The sequence below is a fragment of the Excalfactoria chinensis genome, chromosome 12, assembly GCF_039878825.1.
Source record: "Excalfactoria chinensis isolate bCotChi1 chromosome 12, bCotChi1.hap2, whole genome shotgun sequence".
Classification (NCBI taxonomy): domain Eukaryota; kingdom Metazoa; phylum Chordata; class Aves; order Galliformes; family Phasianidae; genus Excalfactoria; species Excalfactoria chinensis.
In genome coordinates this window covers 4,737,707-4,760,038 of record NC_092836.1, presented here as the reverse complement: position 1 = coordinate 4,760,038, position 22,332 = coordinate 4,737,707, and the positions used below count along the sequence as shown (strand labels likewise).

The following is a 22,332-nucleotide window of genomic DNA, read 5'->3' as shown; positions in this document are numbered from 1 at the left end:
TGGGGTCATGCAAAGCTTGGAGGAAAAAAGAGAAATAAGAAAGAAAAGTTGAGTTTGGCATCAGTATATCTACAAAAGCCTTTTAAAGGATACACAAAAGTCTCAAGAAAAACACCTGGCACAGCTCTTTGCAGCCCCTGGGTCCCCCAAACCCACAGTGGGAAATGGGCACAGATGGGCTGAGGAACAACACACGCCTTTCCACTCACTTGAACAAGGCCAAGATCTTGCCTTAAATAACTTCTAATTGTGCTGTTAACAGAAGCCAGGATCTGCCTTATTTTAAATAGCCACCAGTGTATGAGGGCAGCTGGCTGCATCCTCCACCCTCCGTGCTGCAAGACAGACCCCTCAGAACCAGTCCCATTCTGCCAGCAGGACCCCAAGTGCTTTCCCATCTCTCCTTAGGGCTGAGGACTTCCTTGTACCTCTTATCCCAGCAGACAGAGACCTGCAGGAGCCTTGTCTTTGAGTATAGCATGCACTGAAGCCATGTTTAGGTTGAGACAGGCTGAGACCACCCACTTCAGTGCACATCAGTGCTGATGCCCCTTGGATGATGCTCTCCAAAGAAATTTTGGCACTGCTGGGAGTTTGGCAAAGGGTTCGGGATAAAACACACTGCTTGGAACCAGAGCCTAAGGGATCTCTGGATTGCATGGCACCTTCCTAAAATAGTCTCATGAACTAGAGATGGGAATCAAACTTGGCTGCTGCAGAATGACCGATGGCAGCAGCCCAGCCAGGGGGTGATGGAGCCCGGCTGCTGGCAGCCCCACTGCTCTGCCCTACTGCACTGAGCATTGCTTTCAGGGCCAAGTGTTGAACTTTCCTCAAGCCTCCTTTCCCCCATTTATTCTGCTGTTTCTCACTGCAAGGAATGGCACATCTAAGACAATCTTCCAGTTCTCTATATTTCACTGATCGTTTGCCAATTCCTTCAGGATGACAAGCAAAGCTTCATACAGTCACTGGAATGATGAAACTCCCTGCAGGGAGCCAAAGGGCTTCTGAGCACATTCCCCTCTCCCAGAGGGCTCAAATGTGAATAACCAGCGGCAGTTCTCTAATCAGGGTATGCTGAGCCCTTCTGGTTAAAGGGAGAGAGGTCAGCAGCTTTCTGAAGGGACAGCTCACTTGCTGCAGAGGTACCCTCCTTAAATTAAATCAAGATCTTAACATCAAAATGCTTTTCAGAGGCTGTGTCATTCTGCAGGCACCACTGTTCCCATTCCTACCACATTGCAACATATTTCAAACAAAAACAAGGGAAGAATGGACAATCAACTTATACACAGGCCTCAGAACTCCATGGCAAGTCCGAAAACTCAGGAAAATTAATAGGAAGGAATCAACACAGCTCTGCCGTAAATATGAAGTCAATGAAAGACTCCATCCAACATCTGCTTTCCTCAGCAGAGCACAGCTTACCGAGTGCTGCAGGCATGCTTACTGCGCAGCACTGGGTCATTGCCACCAGCTCGCTGCTGTGAATGAGCCCGTGGGGGGATTTGTTCCTGTAGAGCCTCCTGGGAACAGCAGGGAAAAAGGATCCTGTACAGTCCAAGAGGTTTCCTGGCAGTACCTAAGGGAGACTCACAGAGCACACGTAGCGCGGCTCTGCATCCCTTTCCCGACACGGTCCTTGCATGTCACTCATCCATCCTCCCACCCCTCATCCCAACTGCTTCCTCCTCATCCTGCCCTGGGCTTTTCCAGCTGCTCAGTGCTTGGCAGGAGCCCATCAGGAAACCCGGACGCCAGCCCTGACCAGACATGAGGTAAGCAGGAGGCAGGGGAAAAAAAAAGCAATATCACAAGCCCACCTGTAATTTCTTGCCATTAAAAAAAATAAATAAATAAAAAATGCAAAGAGCAAGCAAATAAAGCAAGAAAAGCCCCAAACCCTCAGCTTTCTGCAACCTGTGCATGGGCTGCACACAGCACCAAGCAGCGTTGTTGAGGCAGCGCTGGTGGAGAGGAGCCAGCACCCAGTGCCAGGCAATCACACCACTATGCTTCAAAGCACAATGTCTCCTCTGATCTCTGCTCTTCCTCAGCAGCCGTTGATGAGCTCCATGTGCATTTGGCAGCCCCATGCCAGCCTCTCCAGGAGGGCTTTTCAGTGTGACGGGTAGAGACCTCATCGATGAGACCTTTAACAGTTACATGCTGAAAGGAGCCACTGTACCAAGCACTGGCTGCCCCACCCGGCAACTAATGAATTTGGGCTTTGTTCAGTTTAAATCATATTGCAAGCAGCCTATAAGGGTAACATCTGAAAACATGTTTTCTCTGTACTCTGAAGTGACAGACCTCTTTCCAAGCTGCAGCAAAGTTAGCAGCATCAGGCTTGGTTTAGCACTTTTCTAATGCAGCTGAGAGAGCACAGACAACAGAAGCAGGAACAGCAGCTGTAAGTGCTGAGAGTAAACACACAGCCCTTATCAGTACAGAGTGCAAAAGATGCACAGAAGTTCTTACAGACTCACCTGTCAGAAGAGCAAGTACAAAAGGTTCAGACAGCACTACCAAAGCACCCAAAGCAAACTTACAGTACTCTTGCAAGCTTTCTGGCTGTCCTCCATCCTACAAACAGACTCCAAACTCTGTATTACTTTAATACAATGATAGTTAAAAATAATTAAATAAATAATCATTGTCTGCCACTGCTAAGCATCAGAAATTAAAGCACAGGCTCTTACCTCCACAACCACAACCTTGCTGGTTTAAAAGGACTGAAGAAACCCAAGAAGCACACAATAAGAAGCATGCACTCAGCCCTTGTATTTTCTGTACATTCGAGCTGGGGAAGAAGGGAGACACGATCCAGGCTCCTTCCGTTGCCATAATCTCAAGGAAGTGACCTTAGCGTTTGTTGCTTTGATTACAGAGTCAGAAACAAAAGCCCTTCCAGCCTGAGCCAGGGGATGCAAGATGTTAAAATGTGATTGTTACAAACAGGGGTGGGGGTGAGCAGGGAAAGCACTGCAATTATTGTTTCTTCCCAATGTTAACCTCTCTACTATGAAACAAAGCCAGGTCCAAAAAGCAGCAGCTGACCAAAGGTGTTGCACTTGGTGCTCACTTTGGGGCACAGGACCTCAGAGACTTTCACAGAAAATTTGTAACAAATGAAGCTACAGTTTCAGAAACAGTTTCCCAGCTCAGGTTTCAGCAGATGACATTCCTGGGCCCAGCTAATGGGACACATGACCAAGGCAGCAAGCTCCATGCACTCAGTTCTTCACCTCCCCTTGTTGCAAGGGGCACCCCAGGCACTGCATTCCACTGCATTTCCCATGTTTCTTTCCAAGGCACATGGCTGCATCCTTGGATTGGGCTCACCAAAAAGACTGGTGGGCAGCTGGTCTGTGCAGCATCAGCAGGAACACAAGCTTTTAGATCACAGCACAGATTCACATCCTCAGGTAGTAAAAATGACTGAGAGAGCAATGCCAAAGGAATACCGCAGCCCCGGACAGCAGCACCCAACATGGGCTGGGAGCAATGGCCACAGAGCAGGCTAATATTCTTGTATTGTCTCATGATTCCAAGAGTTGTCCCAGCAGTGCTCAATATCACAGAATCATAGAATCACTCAGGTTGGAAAGCCCTTCACAAGCCCTTTTGCCCTTCTTTGGACCTGTTCCAGCATCACAATGTCCTTTCTGTACTGAGGTGCCCAAAACTGAACACAGTACTCAAGATGAGGCCTCACAAGATCCATGAAAAAACAACAAACACATGAGCTGCAAGGACTGAGGATGCAAGTTCAGGTCCAGCCCGCTGCTCCAGACCAGCAAACTGAAGGTTGGCAGCTGAGGCAGTTTTGGAAAAGTATTTCAGAGTCACAAACTTGTGTTCATCTCCAAATACAGGATCTAAAGCCTCAAATTAGTTGGAAAATAGAGAGTGAGTCATTTTTCCTTAGAGACATGACGTGAAGGTTACCTGGGTGGTGCCAGGCTCTGCCCCACTGGAACGACAGGGACAGGCGGAGGGGAAGAGCACAGCTCCTCGGGAATACACAAATACAGATGGGAGTGCACAACTCAGCTGTGCTCTAAGCCACAGGCAGTTTTTCTAGATGGGAAAGCTTGGTTTAAAGGAAAGGCAGCATACTATAGAAAGAGGTTCCAGCAGCTGGAGGCACTGAGTTGGTGATCTGAGTGCAGCACATTCCAATCTCTCTGCACCAGCTCCTTTGGAAGTGAGCAGATGCAACTTGCTTGCTGTTAGAGAGGAATTACCCGCTTTCACTAAGGCTTAGTGAACACACCGACTTAGATGCTCTGAGTGCACTTGCCCAACAGGACTCCAGTGGGCTTCTTCCTCATTAACACACTTAACCCTCATAGATCTGCTGCAGTCAGCCCAGCACCTGCCAGACAACTCCATACCTAACACCTGTGCTACACCCAACACTCATCCCCAGGGCAGCCACTTCTCCGAAGTGACTACAGCTCTTGTTTTGCTGCCCACCTACAATTTACTCTCCCAATGCCACTCCTGCCTTCCTCTCTCACACAAGCCAGCCACCTGCATGAGGGACAGCACAGTGTTCTCATGCATCACCTGCCAATCAGCCCGTTCTACACCAGAAAGCCACACAACCTGAAATTGTGTCGCTTGCATTGCCAGTGATGGTTTTACACAGCTAAACAACCGCACACATTTGGACTATTCTCAGTGTTTCAATAACCCTCACGAGCCTCACCTTTCCAACCCCAACACACAGAGCTGATGCACGTTTAGATGGAAGGCAGAGCATTAGCAGGGAAAAGTGTACGTGTGTATGTGTGGGAAGGCATTTAAGCTAATATTTTCCAGTGCTGATAGCTTTATCCTCTTTGCAGCTTCTGAGAACGAACCGGCCTCCATCTGCACAGAAGATTAGAAGAATTACTAACCACTAATTATGACTCAGAGGTTTTGAGAGCAATGCAGACTGCGCGAGGATGGCCTGATTTTTCTGAAAATCAGGAGACAGAGATAGCACGGTGTTATTTTAAGCACACGGACAGTCCATACGAGGTTGCCAAGAAGCACAGTGGCAATGCTAGCAGGAGCGATAGAAAGCTAAACGCTCAGAAATGAAGTGCGGAAAAAAGCAGCGTGAGCCTGACATACTTTTTAAGTTGCCTTTTCGTAACTTTCTTGCTCAGCCAGTGCAAGCTGCCAGACTCTGCAGAATGCTGTAATGGTGATTTATACCAGAACACTCGCGTGGTGATACGTCTGCAAGAGATGGGTTTTGAAAAGTGGCGCCGGCGACATTTGAAATCCAACGCGTTGGGTAAACTGTGTCACGCTGAATACAAACACGTACGTATGGGCCAAGGGTAGGCAGTGAATAGAAGGCACTGTTTGAACCTGGCACCGGGACACCCTGGAGGAAATGAGGTGAAGTTCAGTCTGGCTATGGAGTTTGTCTGCCGAGGAAGAGGGAGGAGCGGTACAGAAATCATATTTTTGTTTCAACAAACTCCAGCAGAAAACACGGTTCTATGAGCTCAAGTGGAAATATGCCTGGCAGCAATAGTTGGAAAGTGCATTTTGGAAGACTAAACATGTAGAAGTGAGCTTAACTCCCAGGCAGAGGCTCTCTGTGAGCCACAGCCATGTGAAAATCACAGTGGGACTTCACCAGTGGGATACAAGAGGCACCACAGCACTGGGTCAGATTATGTATATACAGTATTCAAAGAGGCACATTCAGCATCCTTAAATAAGGCTCATAAGCTGCCTCAGAAAGCCCTGAACTGGTGGGAAGGCTGAGATGGCACTTCTGGGCTCTGCCCAGTACAGAGCCAAGGGAGTTGTGCCCCTCACTGACCCGTAACCATTGGCTTATAATTGTGAAAAAGGAAAAAGGAGCTTCCACGTTTGTCGTCAGCAGTTTTATAAAGAAAAGTGAAGGTGTGGCAGCAGAGGAAGTGCACTCCTTGCTGTCCAAACCACCCCTATTAGCACCATAGGAAACAGCAGCCAGCCGCTTCCTCTCTGCTCCACCCAGGCAGGTACGGGGCGGACACGGACAAAGCTGATTTTCTGTGCTTCATCTGCAATTTCTTTTCCCTTCTCCCAGAGGAAGTGACCTTTCAGAAGTTAAAAAGTACGTCATCCCAAAAGCCACATGACTTCAATTTACAAGCCTGTAGCCAAAACTGTTTGCCAAATCACCAGCATAACCGAATAGCCTGAGCTCAGAGATGCCTTCATCCTCCTCCTCAGCTTCCCATCCAGCAGGTATTCATCATGTCTCCTCATACCCTGCACAGTTTGAGAATGCTGTTTGGTTTCTCTTCCACATCCTGCAAGGAGCACACTGATGGGTATTTCTACTACTAAAAAATCTCAATCAACCAACTTGCAATTTATAGAAGTGAGTTGGGTTGTTTTTAGCTTTGCCATCATTTAACAACATTAGGGATATAAAACAACTTTACTTGGTTTCACTGCTCTGTTCATTAGATTCAGGACAGGCAGCCTAAGAAGTTGCAAGGAGAGAACCCAGACAAGGGATTCATTCTGGAGGAGGCACCTGGACACTATGGCACTGAACGTACCTGCTGTACACAACACAAGGGGCTTGGGGAAGAGTCCCCCCCATGACACACTGCCAGGTCAGGAGCTGCACATACAACAAAATACAGCTCCAAGCTGCACCTCTTTCCCTCTTCGCATAGGATATTAGTTACTGTTGCATGAAGACCTCTATGCTGGACTCTCACCTCAAACTTCTTTCCATAACAGCATTACTTACACTGACTCGCTGCAGTCACAAAGGAGATCTTTGTGCCAGCTCTTCCATCACCTCTCTGCAAGTTTGCTTTCTCCATGCTTTCAGATACTCTCTTCTGCAGACAACATTCCCTGGCATACAACCCAAGCATTCAGAGAGGCCAAGTTCCCTCTTGCACAGGTTCAGGGGTTATTTCAGAGAGAAATAGGACAGCTCCTCAGCATCATGGCTCCAGAGCAATAGCCAAACAGGAAAGCCCACCTCTGGACAGGTCTCTGTGTATGAGACAGGAGATGGTGAGCACCAACGTGGTTATGTGCCCAAATTCTGTGCTCCCCACACTGCTCTCAAAGGGAAAGTGATGGACAGAAGCTGCCCTGTCCTTGGGTTTTGGACTTTGAGTCACTAAGGCTTTATGTCAGCAGAGAGGATTGAAGCACGACCAGAAGGCTCTCCCACGTGATAGACCTGGCACCTAGCAGCTCCAAAAGATGAAGGAGAACTGATGTGTGAAAGAGAAAGGGGAAGCGTTTTTGGCACAGCTTGGATCTCCCATCAGGTTAGCAAGCATTTTATCAAAGGACAACTTAATATTCAAGGAAAACTTGCCAGCCCAGGGAGAAGCAGCCCTGCTGGCTTTCCTTACGCCACAATAATTTGGTGGTGATTAAAACAGGGAAGAGATCTGTTCAGTATCACCTCACCTGAAAACAGCCCTGGCCCTCAAAGCAGTGTGAATTCCCCCAGCACAGATGAAAAGGAACTGCAGCCCTCAGGGTTGCACAGCAGCACAAGGACCTGTCATATCACCTCACCTGCACACCCCTTGCACACAAAGCTCTGTATTGTTCCCCAAACTGTTAAACCACACACATCCCTGGGAGATGAAATCAAAGCCAGAAATAATTTATTCCTCTTATAGGGCTGTGACACCGACTGCTGTGTGTTCGTTCTGCTCCCACCAGCATCAGGAAGGATCCCACCAGAGTTTTCAAACAGCAAAGAGCCAAGAGCTCAGCACAAAAAGCAATGTGTTGCACAACCCAAGGAAGAGCTGCAGGGCATTCTTTCAGCCATTGCTGTTTAATGCACCCCAAAATGACTACTAGGAAATTCCTGACATTAAGATGTGAGAGCAGCTTTGTTCCTGCCCGGTCCCACCACAGGGAGGATCTGGCACAGCTCAGAGCTGCACAGGGCAGTGAGATGGGTAGCATCCAGGTCCCCACCCAGCACAAGCACTGCCTGGCATCACCCATCTCCTCATTTTGCCCATTTTCACATCCCCATAGTGACAAGGGAGTGATGCTACCTGCAGAACAAGGGCAAACTAAGCCCCACCCCAAGCCACAAGGAGACAGTAACATCAGACAGAGGCACAGTTCCACTTTGCCTTAGAAGAACTTTACACTTTGAGGCAGCCACTGGTGAGCAGCAGCTGAAGAGTTGAGCCCAGCTGCTGCCAGTGGGTCCTTGGCCAGCCTAGCAGTGCTGGTGGGGCAGGACAGGTCAGCAGGGAGGGAGAACAGCCAGGCTGTGCATTCCCAAACTATCCACAACCCATATTCAGATGATATTCATCTGTATGCAATGCCAAGATACATTCAAGCACCATAAGAGCCATCAGTTGTATAGCTGCTCTCCCACCATCGGGCACACCTGAACTGGGCATGCCTTACAGTTAAACAGCAACAGGTCTCTATAGGATCGCGCAGGTACAGATGTCCCTTTAGCACTGCTTCCATATGCAAGTGATGCCTTGATGGTTATGAAGAAAGAGCAGTTTTGCTGGGAGCTCTGTAGCTCCCCACGTTACAGAACAGCAGAGAAGGAGCAGCTTGGAAATATCCAACATAAACTAACAAATAGCCCAGCGACACACCAAGATTTATCACAGACAGAACCGCTTCGCAACGCAAACTGCAACCCCCCAATATCCTGCTGTGACAAACAGAACCCCACACCCCCATCCCCACTGGCAGCTCCACAGGTGTCCCCTACCTGGTAGACGTCCCCGAGGCCGCACCATGCCCGCAGCGCTTGCCGACACGCCCGCAGCCGTCCCGCGTACCACCGCCGGAGCGCCGTCACCGTCAGCGTCCAAACGCAGCGGCTGCCCCCGAGCAGCAGGTCCTCCACCCCGCACATCAGTACCGAAGCCATGGGTCCAGCACACCTCCGCGTCCCGCCGGGCTGGGCGTTTAACAAGCTGGCATGCCGGCCTGCTGGCTTTATAGGGCTTGCGGAGAGCCGCGTCCAACCTCCCAACAAACTCCTCTTTCACGGCGCTTCCTGGGCAGGCTCCAGGCATGCCCCCAGAGCCAGCGGCTGCAGTAGCCCGGCCCCGCCAGCAGCTCACACAGCAGCCTTGTCCTTCCGAGCGGCTTACACAAATCTCCGTTAAGCTCCGGGAGCTGCCACCAGGTTTTCTAATTAAATTTTAACCCTTTAGCCATGTGCCCTGACAACAACCCCATTTATACGCCACCGTTAAGGGATTAAGGGAGCTGCCGCCCTGCACTGAGCTCCGCCGTGCGTTCGTCCGCATCGCTCAGCTCCGAGGAAAGGACCCAGCGGGAGGATCACACTGACACCTCGTTATCTGCCACGCGGGGAGCGGAGCTGTCAGCGCTTTCTCCCTGGGAATCCTATTTTAAAAAGCACCTTTGGGAATTGCAAGTGGAGGGGAAAAATAGATCAGCGCAGCTCCTGCAGAATGGAGGCACCGATTTCCTCAGCTCAGGCAATAGAAGCTGCCGAAAGTGCAAAGCTCCAGACACCCCGCTTGCTGTTTGCATTTGTACCGGCTGCAAGTTCAACACCTGCCAAAGAGACAGTGCTGCTCTCCTACACAACTCACACAGCTCCATTGACACAGCACTTGCTGCACGGGAAAAACAAAGCTCCTTGTGTACAAACAGAGCACAGAGAATAAACACGGAGTTGCTAACAGCCCACGAGGGAACACAGCCTTGACGCTTAATCTCATACCAACTCCCAGGCAATTTGCCCTTCTGAGGCAGAAGCTGTTAATACCAGCACACTGCACCCCTCCTTCACAAGCTCTTTCCTAGCAAAAGCCAAAGGGAGCAGCTCTGGGTGGATGTCAAAAGGCAATAAACCTTTTTAAGATCCCTCACGGGATTTGAGGTTTCCTAAAGCTTTCTGGGTCCGGAGCTGCAAGTGGCTCAGTGCATGTGTGCAACTGTCAGCACCTCCCTGATGGAAACTGCACAAAGAACAGACTTTGGTAAAAGCACCAGTCAGACCAACCCCATTGCCTTCTGCAATGAAATGAATGAACAGGGCAAGAATGGTGTGGATAAAGGCAGCCCATACTGGTGCTGGTATTGATTCTCCACGCAGCTCCAGGGAGTTTAAATATCTCAGATAAGCTCTCAATGCAGGAAAGACTATGACAACTATTTCAAACATCTGAAGCTGTTATGAAGCAACATCCTTCCTCAGTATCTCCACACCAGGGTGAAAAAAGGAGTTCAGAAACCTCCAAGCTGCCTTGTATTAGGGTCTATGCTGCAAGGTGGACCTTATCCACCTCACACCAAGCCAAGCCAGGAGGTGCTCCCCCTGCCTGACCCATGGCATGATGGCTTGGAGCCTACAGCAGCTTCCAACTGATCCAGGGCAAAGACAGAACTTGTTATAATAGAACTCAGGCTCTACAGTAAAATCCAGCACCTTTACACCCATCTCAAGAGTTTCATTGCTCCTTTCAATGCTGTCTTAGCCTGTGGCCACAAGAAAAGCTTCCAGCACCTCGGGTGTTACTCATCACCACTCTATATACTATGTTTAGGGCCCTTGAATATCAGTAAGGATGTACAAAATGAGAAGTTTTGGTTTTCCATTGGGAGAGGCCAGTGGCACCAGCTGCAATCACCCCAGGCAGCTGAGGGTAATTGCAGCCGGATAGCACTGCTCAAAGAGCTGTCAGGAGCACCTCCCATGGCATCTGCGTATTGTGGTCAAGCCATCGCCAAAGTTAAACACAGATTAAAAAAAGAAAATCCAAATTTCTGTCATTTTCAGGTTCCATTTCTAGACAAAAAGAAGAGCAGCTTCATAGTTAAGGAAATAGCACAGGAATGGCCTCAACTTAAGCCAGGAAAATCAAACCACATCACTCTGAGAAGTTATAATGCTTGTTGTCTTTCATGCCTTTTTTCCCCTAAATAAGGAAAAAGATAAAGATGAGCATTTTCTCCTCTGCTATAACACAAGGGATTTTTTAACTATGGCACGATCCATGGTATTTTTAAATAACCTTTGTATATGGGGCAGCTACACTTTATGCCTCTCATCCTGCTGTGCTGCTGGGACAGCCGCAGCCAGCTCCATTTCAGCCACAGTGCTCTCCCAACACACAAAGGAACAGAGCTGACAACACAAAGAAAAGCTGAATGCAATTCAGAACATTGGTGTTTTAATTTGGGATTGATGAAGCATCCATCCAGACTGGCTTTGCCTTCTGGACTTCCACTTTCAGAATGTGATTTCAAGTGTTTTAATTTGAAGCACGTTACTGATATTCATGTTCGTTAGAGGGAGAATAAAGATCACAGCAAATTCACTATGGGAAAGCCAATAGGATGCCCAAAGGCCTTCAAAGGTCGCAGTAACCAAACCTTCATGAGGAAAAAATAGCTATCTGAGAAAAAGACTTTGTAGATGTATGTACCGCTCTCAAGGCAGAGAGATACTACAAATCTATTTGATCTGCAGCTGTACGAACAACAGGGCATTCATTTCTGGTGAGGAACAAGCCCACAGAACAAGAATCTAAGGAGCACACTGCTAACAGGATAGAAAATGTGATGTGCAGCAGATTCATGCTTTTCTTTGTATTATTGAGTGTATTCCTGGAATAATAAATGCTAAAAGGGAACAAAGGTTCACCAGCGTAATAGGAAAAGATCTCAGAGGGATCCTCAGCCCTCCTTACATGTTACATTCCATGCCACAATGAATGGAATGAGGGAAGGTGAATCACTGCTTTTCTTTTCAAGGTACCACATACAAAGTTCACATAGATACATAATTCATCTACCTGAGAAACCACAGGACAAAAGCATTGGTTTCCTCTGACATCTACAAAGTTGCATTGCCCCTAGATACAGACTACTTGATTAGTGATACAGAAGAAGACACACAGCCAGTCCCTGGTGGCAGGTAATGACATTAAGTCTTTGATCCTTTTTGGTCTCAGCACCTTCAGCAGTAAAAGGTGAGTTATTGTGAAGATATACCAAATGATTGTAAGGGCTAGCAAATGTCTGCCCTAGCCATTGCTTTAAGCCCTGACCATGGCTTTAGTCCATTGCCTGTCTTCTCTTATGCTGTCTAAGGATGACTGGAACCAATATTCAGTCCTCTACAAAGCACAGGGTGCAGCAAAGACCTAGAAACCACCGAGACAACCGTTGCAGAGTCCTGAGAACCACTTCTGCTTTGGTCATGTCACTGAGTGGATATCTGCTTCTACTGCTACTCCATGAGTCCAAACCCTCAAGTCCTGACATCCTGGGGTGGCTGCAGGGCAGTGCCAAGCCCCACTGTGCTCCCTGAATACCCGTGCAGCTTCAGCACTTAGCCCTAGCTCAGATCTCCCTAGCACTTTCTTTAAATTCTTGTCTTGTAAGAAGCCTGTCAAGCTGTGAGCATTAATGCAATTAACCCCAAATAAAGATGAAGTGACTTTTCAAAAAAATCATTTCTGCTACACTCTGGCCCTTAATTACCAACTTAATAAAGATAAAGTGAAGTAGTCATCAGCCATCCTCTCTTTGATGTTGTAACCTCCCAGTGCGTAAGATGCTTAAAGAGCAGCAGTGGCATATGGGATAAGTCTGTAATCCAGCCTTCGCTGACTGAGAGTTTCTGAAGAGAGAATCTACTTCTGGCAAAAAGGTGTCTGTAAAGCAATTTCATTCCTTGAGATTACTAGGAAAAAAATCCAGAGATCTTTGTAACGTACATCATCCTTTAAACTAGCATCAATTTTGGGCACCTCTCGGAAATAGATCAATTGTTCCAAAGATTTGTCTACTGCCTTTCACATTATCAAGCCTGAATTTAGAAAGCAAATGCAAGCTACATGGCAGGATCATGCTGTCCTCCTCTTAGCTAGGAAGAGGAGATGATGGGTCTATCTGGAGCAGGCAGGTGAGAGATGTTAAAGAAAGGCATTCTCCATGGGCACCACCAGGCACTCCATGGGTTTCCAGCTCTTCACACCAATTGTGCTCCAAGCCAAGGGGCTGCCAAACCCAACAGTGAACTGCATCCTGAACCACTCACACCTGCAGGACAGAGCCTCTCCCCTCTGCTGCCAGTTTAAGGTGCTGGTTTAACAGCAGTTTTCCAAACCATGCACAAGGTGCTGTCTTTTTGCCTCCTCTTTCTATGTATGTTTTCCTACAATAGCAATAAAGCAGTGACACACATTTTTAAAGTCAGCACTGTGCCAGAAACACAAATTTCCCGCAGCCTCTATCCCACAGTCAGCTAATTATCTTTTCATGTCAGAAACGAAGTGCCACTGCATTTCAACTCCTCAAGTGATTAAAGCACTCACAGCCTGACTCCTCCAACATCATCCCATACCCACGTACCTGGCACTACAGAATCAGGTCAGGTTCATCACAAGCAGTCAGTGCTCCAGTTCCACAAACTTGGGATTGTCTTCATTTGCCACTGTCCTATCAGCATGAGGCTGTGTCCCCCAGTTCCCATAGCATAGCTCTCTGAAGGCTGACAGACTGACAAAGCCACATTGCCCCACTACTCCTGCAGGTTGTAGCTGCATACATCCACCTTTCCAAAACCAACAGGGAACAAGAGCACAGAATGCTTTCAGCATCCTACTTCCTTCACCCATCTCACCAAGAGGTCACAGTGATGGGCATCATTGTTCCCAACCTGCTTTGCTTGCCTTCCCTCATGCCCCATGACATTATTCCACAATGGGCATCAGCATCACTCCAGCTCCTGCTACAGCCCAAAGCAAGCTGGCATCCCCAGCACTTAAAGTCAGCAAGGAATATTAAAGGGAGCACAGAGAAATCAGGTAATGATCTTAGATGAAGGACTCTGGTAGATACAAATACGTGAGGAGTGTGAAAATCCAGGGCTGCCCCAGCTTTACGATTATTTTATAGCCTCGTTAATCCATGGCAAATGGGGTAGAATTACTGCCTAACCTAAGTACTCAGCAGAGATCTACAGTGCTGTAAGAGGAAGCATAAATGGGATAGTAAAGATTCAGCATTCCACATGATATACATGGCCAGGATGACAAAAATAACAACCCAAACCAATCAGTCACCTGACAAGAGCCTTTAAAATAGTGAGAATTAATGATGTCCAACTATGATAATTATACCCTCAGTGCATTCATTCTCTCAGGATGAGTAACCTGGGATGCTGCAGCCTCCAGAAAAAAAAATAATGACTCAGAGCAATGCTCTGCCCTTGATCAGACTTCATGGGTCATGCCAAAAGCTCAGGAAAGACACACACCCAGGAGAGGATTTGTCCTTCCTTATGTGTTAGAATGTCACAGTTGAGATCACTGCACCTTAAGGAATATGAACAAAGAGACCACCTTGGCCACCTCTGCGCCTCTCCTCCCCACCTGCAATTTCAGACCACAAACCCAGACTCCATTCCTGTCACTGCACCAACACTGATATGAACTCTCATTAACATCAGAATTTGAAGCCACCCAGCCCCATCCAATGATAGAGTTCTGAGCATGGCACAAGCAGCCCATGTCTCTCCCAGCACCACAGAGCACCTCTCCCCCAACCCAAACCACCCAGATCCAACTATATAGCTCCAGCATGCTGCAGAGTACTGCCCTTGTGCTATCTTTAGTTGAGGCTTGATCCAACACAATGAGACATGAGCGTGTTATGCTCCACAGGTCACAGGTGAGTTCAGTTTGGACCCAAGAGACAGCTGTGCATCTTCATGGCCAATTTTTGCAGGAGAACCACAAATGGGTAGGAAGAACATCAGCAAATAGAAGAAAAATTGGTAAGTCATAAATCTATATAACACATTGCCAGCACTGCCATTGAGCAACACCTCCTGAGAACAAAGGTCTGCTGTAATTCTGCTTGGAGGCAGAAAGCAAAGAAATTTCATAATGTATCATCAGCTGCTACAGCAATTAGTGCCTCGTTTTACTAACAAAATAGCCATGCAGTGTACATTTGTCAGTTCTGGACAAATAAAGAAAGGGGATAACTATGCAGAATTTGGAAGGTGGCAAATGGGTGCCTTTTGTTGTTGGAGTGAGGCAGCTCTGGTGTAAGCAGTGTGTCTCTTGATGGTGAGTCTTGGTGCTCACCAAGTCAGGCAGCACACAGCAACTCCTCAGAGAGGGATTGCATTGCTTGTGCAGGGCACTAAACACTGCTGAAAGACCAAAGCAAACCTTCCAGAACGCACAAGCTGCCGCCCATTCAGAAAGCAGGGACACATCCAAAGCACCCAGCCATGGGGCACAGGGAGCAACTGAGCCAAAGGCAAAAGAACAGCCATTGAAAGGCTGCTTTTATCCTCAGAAGACCTCCAAAACAAACAGCCAGCACGCCATGGGCTCAATCCAAAGCCCATTGAAAGCAATGGAAAGCCTCCAGCGGGCTGGCAGCAAGGTTGGCCACGCGACAGCCCCGCTGCCTTGCAGCACTGCCCTGCCCTTCCTCAGGCTTTTGGGGCTTTTTGCAAACACTCAAGCCAGCCAAGAAGCAATTATAGTAAAATTAAAACTTTTATTTTAAAAGCAGCACTATTTTTCTACTCAGCCCCTGGGAATATGGAAAGGTGGATCAGAACCCACACAGTGGTGCGCCCCCAGGACTCACCTGGGCACACACAATGCCTAAACCACAGCTCAGCTTCCTTCCAGAGGTGTCCTTGGAAGCTGAGCCCCTCCAAGCACCAGGAGCAGCATTCCCACATCACTGCCTTCTTGAAAAAAAAGCACCCAGAGAAAGGAGTGACACCAGCAGCGGGTTTATCAGACACTCATGGTGGGAGTGGTGACATCGGAAGCACCAAGCCATGCACAATGCAGGAGGAAGCCAAGAGGGGAAATGCGGAGGGGCTGCAGAGTTGAGTCAACCCTCAGATGAGACCTCACCCCTCCAGTGTAGGATTTGTGCAGGTGCTGGACACAAAGCCCTGCCAGCAGGGTGGGAGCTTCCCAAATCTCAGCTGGCGTTGAGCAGAGTGCAAGGATGTGGGTGCAGGGGGTCAACCCAGCCTACAAGGTGCAGAGCAACTGCAGAGCTAAAACAAAGTAGACTGACTTCTTTCATAGGGCAATGGGTGGAGAAAAACAAGAAGAAAGGGCAGAGAGGGGGCGGGAGGGGGAGCAGCAGGCTCCCCAATGGGGGTCAACACACACCACTCCTACACCCAGAAATGCTATTCCTGTTCTAATGGGCACGAGTGAGAGTTCAGCATTTGTTAACAATTAGCGCAGGCAATAACTTCATTCCCCTCTCATGCTTGAAATGGAAACACTGCCATAACTGAGCAGTACCTGTTGGCAGCGAAACTTGTAAATGGATGGCTGAAAGCTTCCTCAAAGAAATTCTCATCTCTATTTTTCCCCTCTGGGATACGAAGCAGGCTTGCAAACTGCCCTTGCCATTATCAGAGCTGTGATTCAATCAGCATTTCATGGCCATAATTAACGGGTATTTGTTTTCATGGGCGTGATTCTTCACTTGCCAAGAGTGCAAAATTAAAATGCTTTTTTTCCCATGCTCCTTGGAGAGGACATGATGTGAGCTTCAGCCAGGGAAAGGAAGCCATTTGGAGCAGGAAGAGGATGCTTGGAAACAGAGTTACAGAGTTCATATTAGACCCTTTCTGCAGCCATAAGACCAAATGAGTATTGGGAAAAAAAAACACCACACTGTTACTCTCACTCAGATCAATGGGTGAAGTGGTGGCACAAATCCCTTCCCCTACCCATTTCAAGAGGTCACTCAGCACCACATGGCTGCTCCCAGGACCTCTGCTCCCATCCTGTGGGAAAGGAACAGCCACACCAAGACCAGGGACACCAATGCATGTGGCATCAGGAGGAGGAAGGATGGCCTGCTGCAGAATACAGGTTGTTTCATTATCCTCTGCTCTATACAGCTGCTTCCAAGCCTTAAAAATCATTCCAGCATTACCTGGAGAAGCACTGAGCTTGAGGGGGGGACACCAGACACCTGCTATGAGCTCCTTCAGCACATCATGGCATGCGCTCATTGGTATAACTTGCACAGAAACAGAAAAGAGAATAAATTCAGGGATTCCATCACAAATCTTATTGATGTTATATTTCCAAACCCTCTGGGAAGAAAAAAGTTATGTATAATATCCTTTAGCAATCAGCAGGAGGAAGGGACAAATCAAATGCAAACCCTCACCAGAATACAGCAGCCACTGGAATACAATGCCTGTTTCTGTATTGCTGAGTTATGCATTAGCCTTACAGCAGGTAAAGTTGTAGCACAGCACCATCTGTTCCTCAATATGCTTGCTGCCACAGCAGGGATCTACTCACATATCCCTTCAAGGAGCACTGAGCTGATGGGCAGGATGTCTGTCACCAGAGAAAGGGAACTGTCACCTGCCTCAATGGCACATGGAGGATATTCCCTATCCCAGACTATCTTACATAGCTTGGAGTGGACTCACAGCTCCAGCCCTAGTAAATAGAGCTTGACAATGCCACATATCCTCACAGTATGGCAGGAGAAAGCACATTTTCCAGCTGTTCATGCCTTATGTCTCAGCACATTCATGTCAATAATACCATTTCTCAGTATCCACAGATTATCCATTATGAGGGAAGAAGGAAAAGAGCAGCCTGCTTTTCCCTATCTTTAGACCAGGGCATAAGGGATTTGTGCCAAAAAACACCTGAGTCCCAGCCATTAGCCTTGGAAATCCCAGTGTGGATTTGAAGCAGACTTCAGAGCAACAAAAGCACTTAGGAGCTCAGTGCAGTGCTGGCCCTGTAGGTCTTGGTGCCCAGCAGCAGGGTGCAGAACCGCAGAGCTGAAACAGCCTGCAGAGCCCTGTGCTCCCTCTGCTGCAGTACTTAATCCAAGGACACTCAGAAGCTTCCTGACACCCTCTGTGCTAAGGCACTCCTGATCTGAGCTCCTGGGAACACCTCCAGCCACAGGAACAGAACTGAAAACACAACAGAAGTCTCCCATGCTCAGAGCAAACAATCTCAGTCTCTCACCTGAAAGCTGATGGCAGGTACCTTCCGGAGCCAAAAGCTGCTTGCACGCTTCACTCCGTGCCTTGCTCCATAAACTCCTCAGCACTGTATCAGACCCTGCTCGGTGCCCTGAGCCCAGCTGCAGCCTCTGCAAAGCCCTCCTGGAGCAGGCACCTCCCCAGCAGCACCCAGAGATGGGCAAACTGGTTCAGCCTGTAAGGGCCCACAGGGCAGGAGGTGTGCGAGCTGTTTGCTCCTGCCCTGCCTTGGAAGGAAGGAGGAAAAAAAAAAAAAAGAAAGTGGTTTTGCAGGATTTCAGACTTTCCCCCAGCCACGTTCAAAGGGGATGTTCAGTGACCAAAGGAAAACAAAGCAAGAGTCAGATTTCATGTTAACGGCAAGCTCTTCCCTTTGCTCCCAGATGTGACTGCTTTGCTGCACTTCAGCCACCACTGCCTTACCATTAAAGCACTGCTGCTGTTCTGGATTCATTTACCCACTTCCCACGCAACCCCAAGGATGTGCTCACAACCAAAGGAGCACACTGATTGGCCACAGAGTCCAGAACATGTCACTTGGAGAACGTGACATGCAGAACTCAAACCATCTAAAAACACCTCTATGCAGTCTCACCACCAGAGGAGCATCCACTGATTGGCATCAGCACCAGGACTGCAATCTCCTGCATCTGTTTACCCCTCACTTCTCACTACCATGTAAGAGTTTCATTCTATCCCCACTTAGCTTTAGTCTAAATCTTCCATGGGAATCCATAGCAAAGAAATCACCTTGCCCTCATGAAACCTCACGCATTCTTAGAGGGATACATTTTCCCAGTTTTTTTCCTGCAGTGCCCTCCCTCGTCCAAACCTCTATCTGCAAACTGCCTACACATTCAGTCTGGTATGTTGTACAGACACTGGTGCATAGCTGGAACCATGGCATAGTTCCTTCGTGTTGCTGGTGCTCTCCTTTCCAACAACTACAGCTGCTGCATGCCTCGCTTCATTCCAGATGCAAACCCCAGCCTTCCTTTACATCTTTAAGTTCATCTCTGCATAATTCTCCTCAACATTAGATTAATGAATGAAGTGTTTCCAAGGTACAGATATATACATGCTCCTTAATTACAGGAGTCAGGCTGAAGCAGATCCCTTAAACGCACACCTCCTGACTAAGCTCTAACCCTGCACACCCAGCCCTCCCCATACACCCCTGGGTATCTCTGACACAGCCCAGAGCAACAGTGCTTCCCAGCAACAAGTGTTCCAATCCTCTCGATCGAAGTCATGTCTGCACTCTTCTCCAGCACCATGCAGACATCCTTCAGGTTAACCAATTTTCTGGGAGCTGGATTCATTGCTCGTGGTCCCCATGGGATTGCTGTGCTGCCAGCCACAGCTCAGTAATTGCAGCTGTCAGACAGGACTTGCACCGCTCTCAGCCCTACACACACCACAACATTCTAGCAGCCGGAGAAATAAGGGATGTAAAAAACACCAAACAACCTGCAACATGCATCTCACCTACTGAAATGAAACCAAACCCTTCTTTGCACTGGGTCATCAGCACTGATTCACACCAGCAGGTGTCAAAAGTCACCCTGCAATGTTCCCACATTGAGAAATGCTGCACAGAAGCTTGCTCTACACCTGCAGCAGCCCTTCCTCCCACAGATCAGCCCAGAAGTGCTGCAGATCACACCAAAATACATGGGGCAGGAGCATGCCAACACAAAGGGCCAGATCTAACAGCACAGCACAGCCTCCATACCTCCCCGAATCCTCAATACTCTCTGGGTGTGAGATGTAAATCACCTCCTGCTTAGCATGCACTAATCTCCCAGCACTCAGATTCCTACTAGGTAAACAGGTCATCAGTTTAAACTGAGATTTAGAGGATTAGTCTGCTCCCAAGTTTTAAAGGGCCGCCAATGGCAAGCACACTCCCTGCTCCTGCAGTGCCTTGCTGCAGGCAGCAGCACGCTAGAGGGCAGCCAGTGCCAGACTGGGCTCCTGCTGCCTACCAGAATCCACCAGAGATCCTCTGCCGGAAAGCAGCAGGGGCTGCTGGCTCTGCTCCCCATGGCCACCAGCTGAACACCAACCACAGCCAGCTGTCATGAGAATGCCCACACCATCACATGCTGAGCTCCTCTGTGCCAAACAGGCAATTGAAGATCCAGTCCTAACACTGGGGGATTTGTTCCATCTCATGTATTTATTTTCTTGCTATTTTCTTGACTTTGCCTGGCAATTTATTATCAAAGGATCATTAAGGTTGGAAAAGACCTTTAACAACATCCAACCATCACGTCTACCAGACCACGTCCCTACACTACTGGGAAATGCACTCCCTTAAATCACTATCCCCACTGAAACTTCTCCCCACAAGGTTTCAACAACCTCCAGTGGGACTGATTTGCTTCTACCATGACTTAATCAGATCCAGTATTTCAGACTGACCTCTTTCTGATGGCATTACATGAGGGACCAGAACCCTGCCTGACAGCTCCCCGCAGTCACCTAGAGCCTTTTCCCATCCATCCATCTCTCAAACAGCAGCAGAGCCCAGTCCCACACACAGCACAACCCTTGCTCCAACCGCTGCCTTTTTTGATGGACCAAATTCAGATCTGCTATAGACCAAGATGTGATGAACCAGTACCTAACAAAAAAAAATTGCTCTCAGACTAGAAAGGAACATAATTTAAAAGAAACAGCACAAAAAGAAACTTAACAGGATGATTTTCCTCTGTATTTTACAAGCCACTCTCCGCTCTTTCAGGGCCACCACTGTCCCAATTGCACACCTAAACAAGCCAGATCCAAAGCGTCTTTGCATCTAAAGAATGAAGCAATTCTCTGTGCAATTCCCTGTGAGCATTGGTCCTCTCTACAGCCACTATGCAATTAGTGCCCTCCTGCTTTGTGTATTTTAAGAGCCTGCTCTGTCCGTCTGCTTCTGCATCAGCAGATTTTCAGTGTGCGGAAGCCAGGGTTTGTTTCATAAGCATTTTGCCCATCTGTCCCTTAATTCTCCCCAAATCACAGCAAGACGACAGAGGTCATGCTCTGCTCTGTTACTAGAAAGTCAGCCTAGAGCTACAACACAGTTGGAAAGCACTCTCTGGGCACAGCAGCACATGAAGTCATCGTCTGAGGCACCTGCAGCAGCTTCAGTACTTGGGCAGAATGAAATCTAACCCCTTCCAGAGCTATTTTAGCTCTGCTTGGACAGGAATTTCCACTCAGGCACTTATGTATAGATTAGAAATGAAAAGAAAAAAAAAAAACACACACCGAGCCCATTTGAGTTAAATTGCACCCCCTCCGTTTTTAAACAATGCTCTCATGCCAAAACCTCTGCTGGGATTTTTGTTTCATTTTCCTATTCCAGTAATGCAGCAGTGCATATTGATTCAGAAAGACTGGACAAGGCTAAGTAAGTAGGATGCAGGGGCAGCCAGGAAGAGCTGCAGAGAGAAGGGACTGCGCAAAAACACCACTTCATTACTGGAAGATCAGAGAGAGCCCATCTCCTCCCTTGCTTGAATGGCAAGCTTCCCATCAGTTTAAAGGGAGCCTGAACCATTTCTGCCATAAGGAAGTCTAGGCAAGTCTAAATACAAAAGAAAAACCAACCCATGTTATCTAGAGGATAACTTTTATTCCAAAGAATGTTATGCAGCATACGCTTTACTTCACTGAAAAATGTGGCTGCACTCCAGGCACACTGAATCTCTTCAAGTTCCACACATTCTGGGTGGGTTTCCTGGAAGTCCCCCCAGCACCCTCCCATAGGGCAATGCAGAACCTCCCCAGCCCTGGGGTACACAGCACCCAAACCTCATTTCTGTAGTGGTACAAACCACCAAACCTCTGCCTGGAACAGGACTATTTTATTATCTATAAGCCAGAAGAAAAAAAAAATAATAGTCCAGGGAAGGGATTAGTGTTAGAAATTAATTAAAACATAATGCCCAAACAAATGAGTTACATCCCAGTTTATTCACTGCATCCCAGAGGGAGAATATCCTTCTTATCAGAGAAGCTGAGAAAGTGAGGACAAGTCTAATAAAAAGGCAAGCTGGGCTTCCGAGAGTTGTTATTTTTAACTAATTCTCCCTTTTTGTTCCATGTTGTTTTAATTAAAGGGTTGGGATTGCATTAAGAGCCCAAGCTTGTAGTAGCATTAATCTGCAGCGCCCTGCAAAGCAGTGAGGGTTTGGCTGAAGTCGCCAAGAATGATATTTAAAGAGGCTGTTCTGGTGCATAGAGCAAAGCACGTTAAGGCCAAGACAGAAAAGCATCTCCTCAAA

The 22,332-nt window shown here is 47.9% G+C and overlaps 1 protein-coding gene across 9 annotated transcripts in view; it reads right to left on the bottom strand.

The window, feature by feature from the left end:
• FRMD4B (FERM domain containing 4B) overlaps positions 1 to 22,332 on the bottom strand; it is a 105,659-nt gene that overhangs the window by 56,583 nt on the left and 26,744 nt on the right. For 4 of the 9 annotated variants that reach the window (XM_072347155.1, XM_072347156.1, XM_072347152.1 and 1 more), the window contains exon 1: positions 8,750 to 9,068. The exons of the other annotated variants lie outside the window; for them this stretch is intronic. In XM_072347155.1, coding sequence (XP_072203256.1) covers positions 8,750 to 8,911 — 162 coding nt within the window. In that variant the 5' untranslated portion in view covers positions 8,912 to 9,068. Of the gene's footprint in view, positions 1 to 8,749; positions 9,069 to 22,332 lie in introns of those variants that run through there. 9 annotated transcript variants of the gene reach the window in all.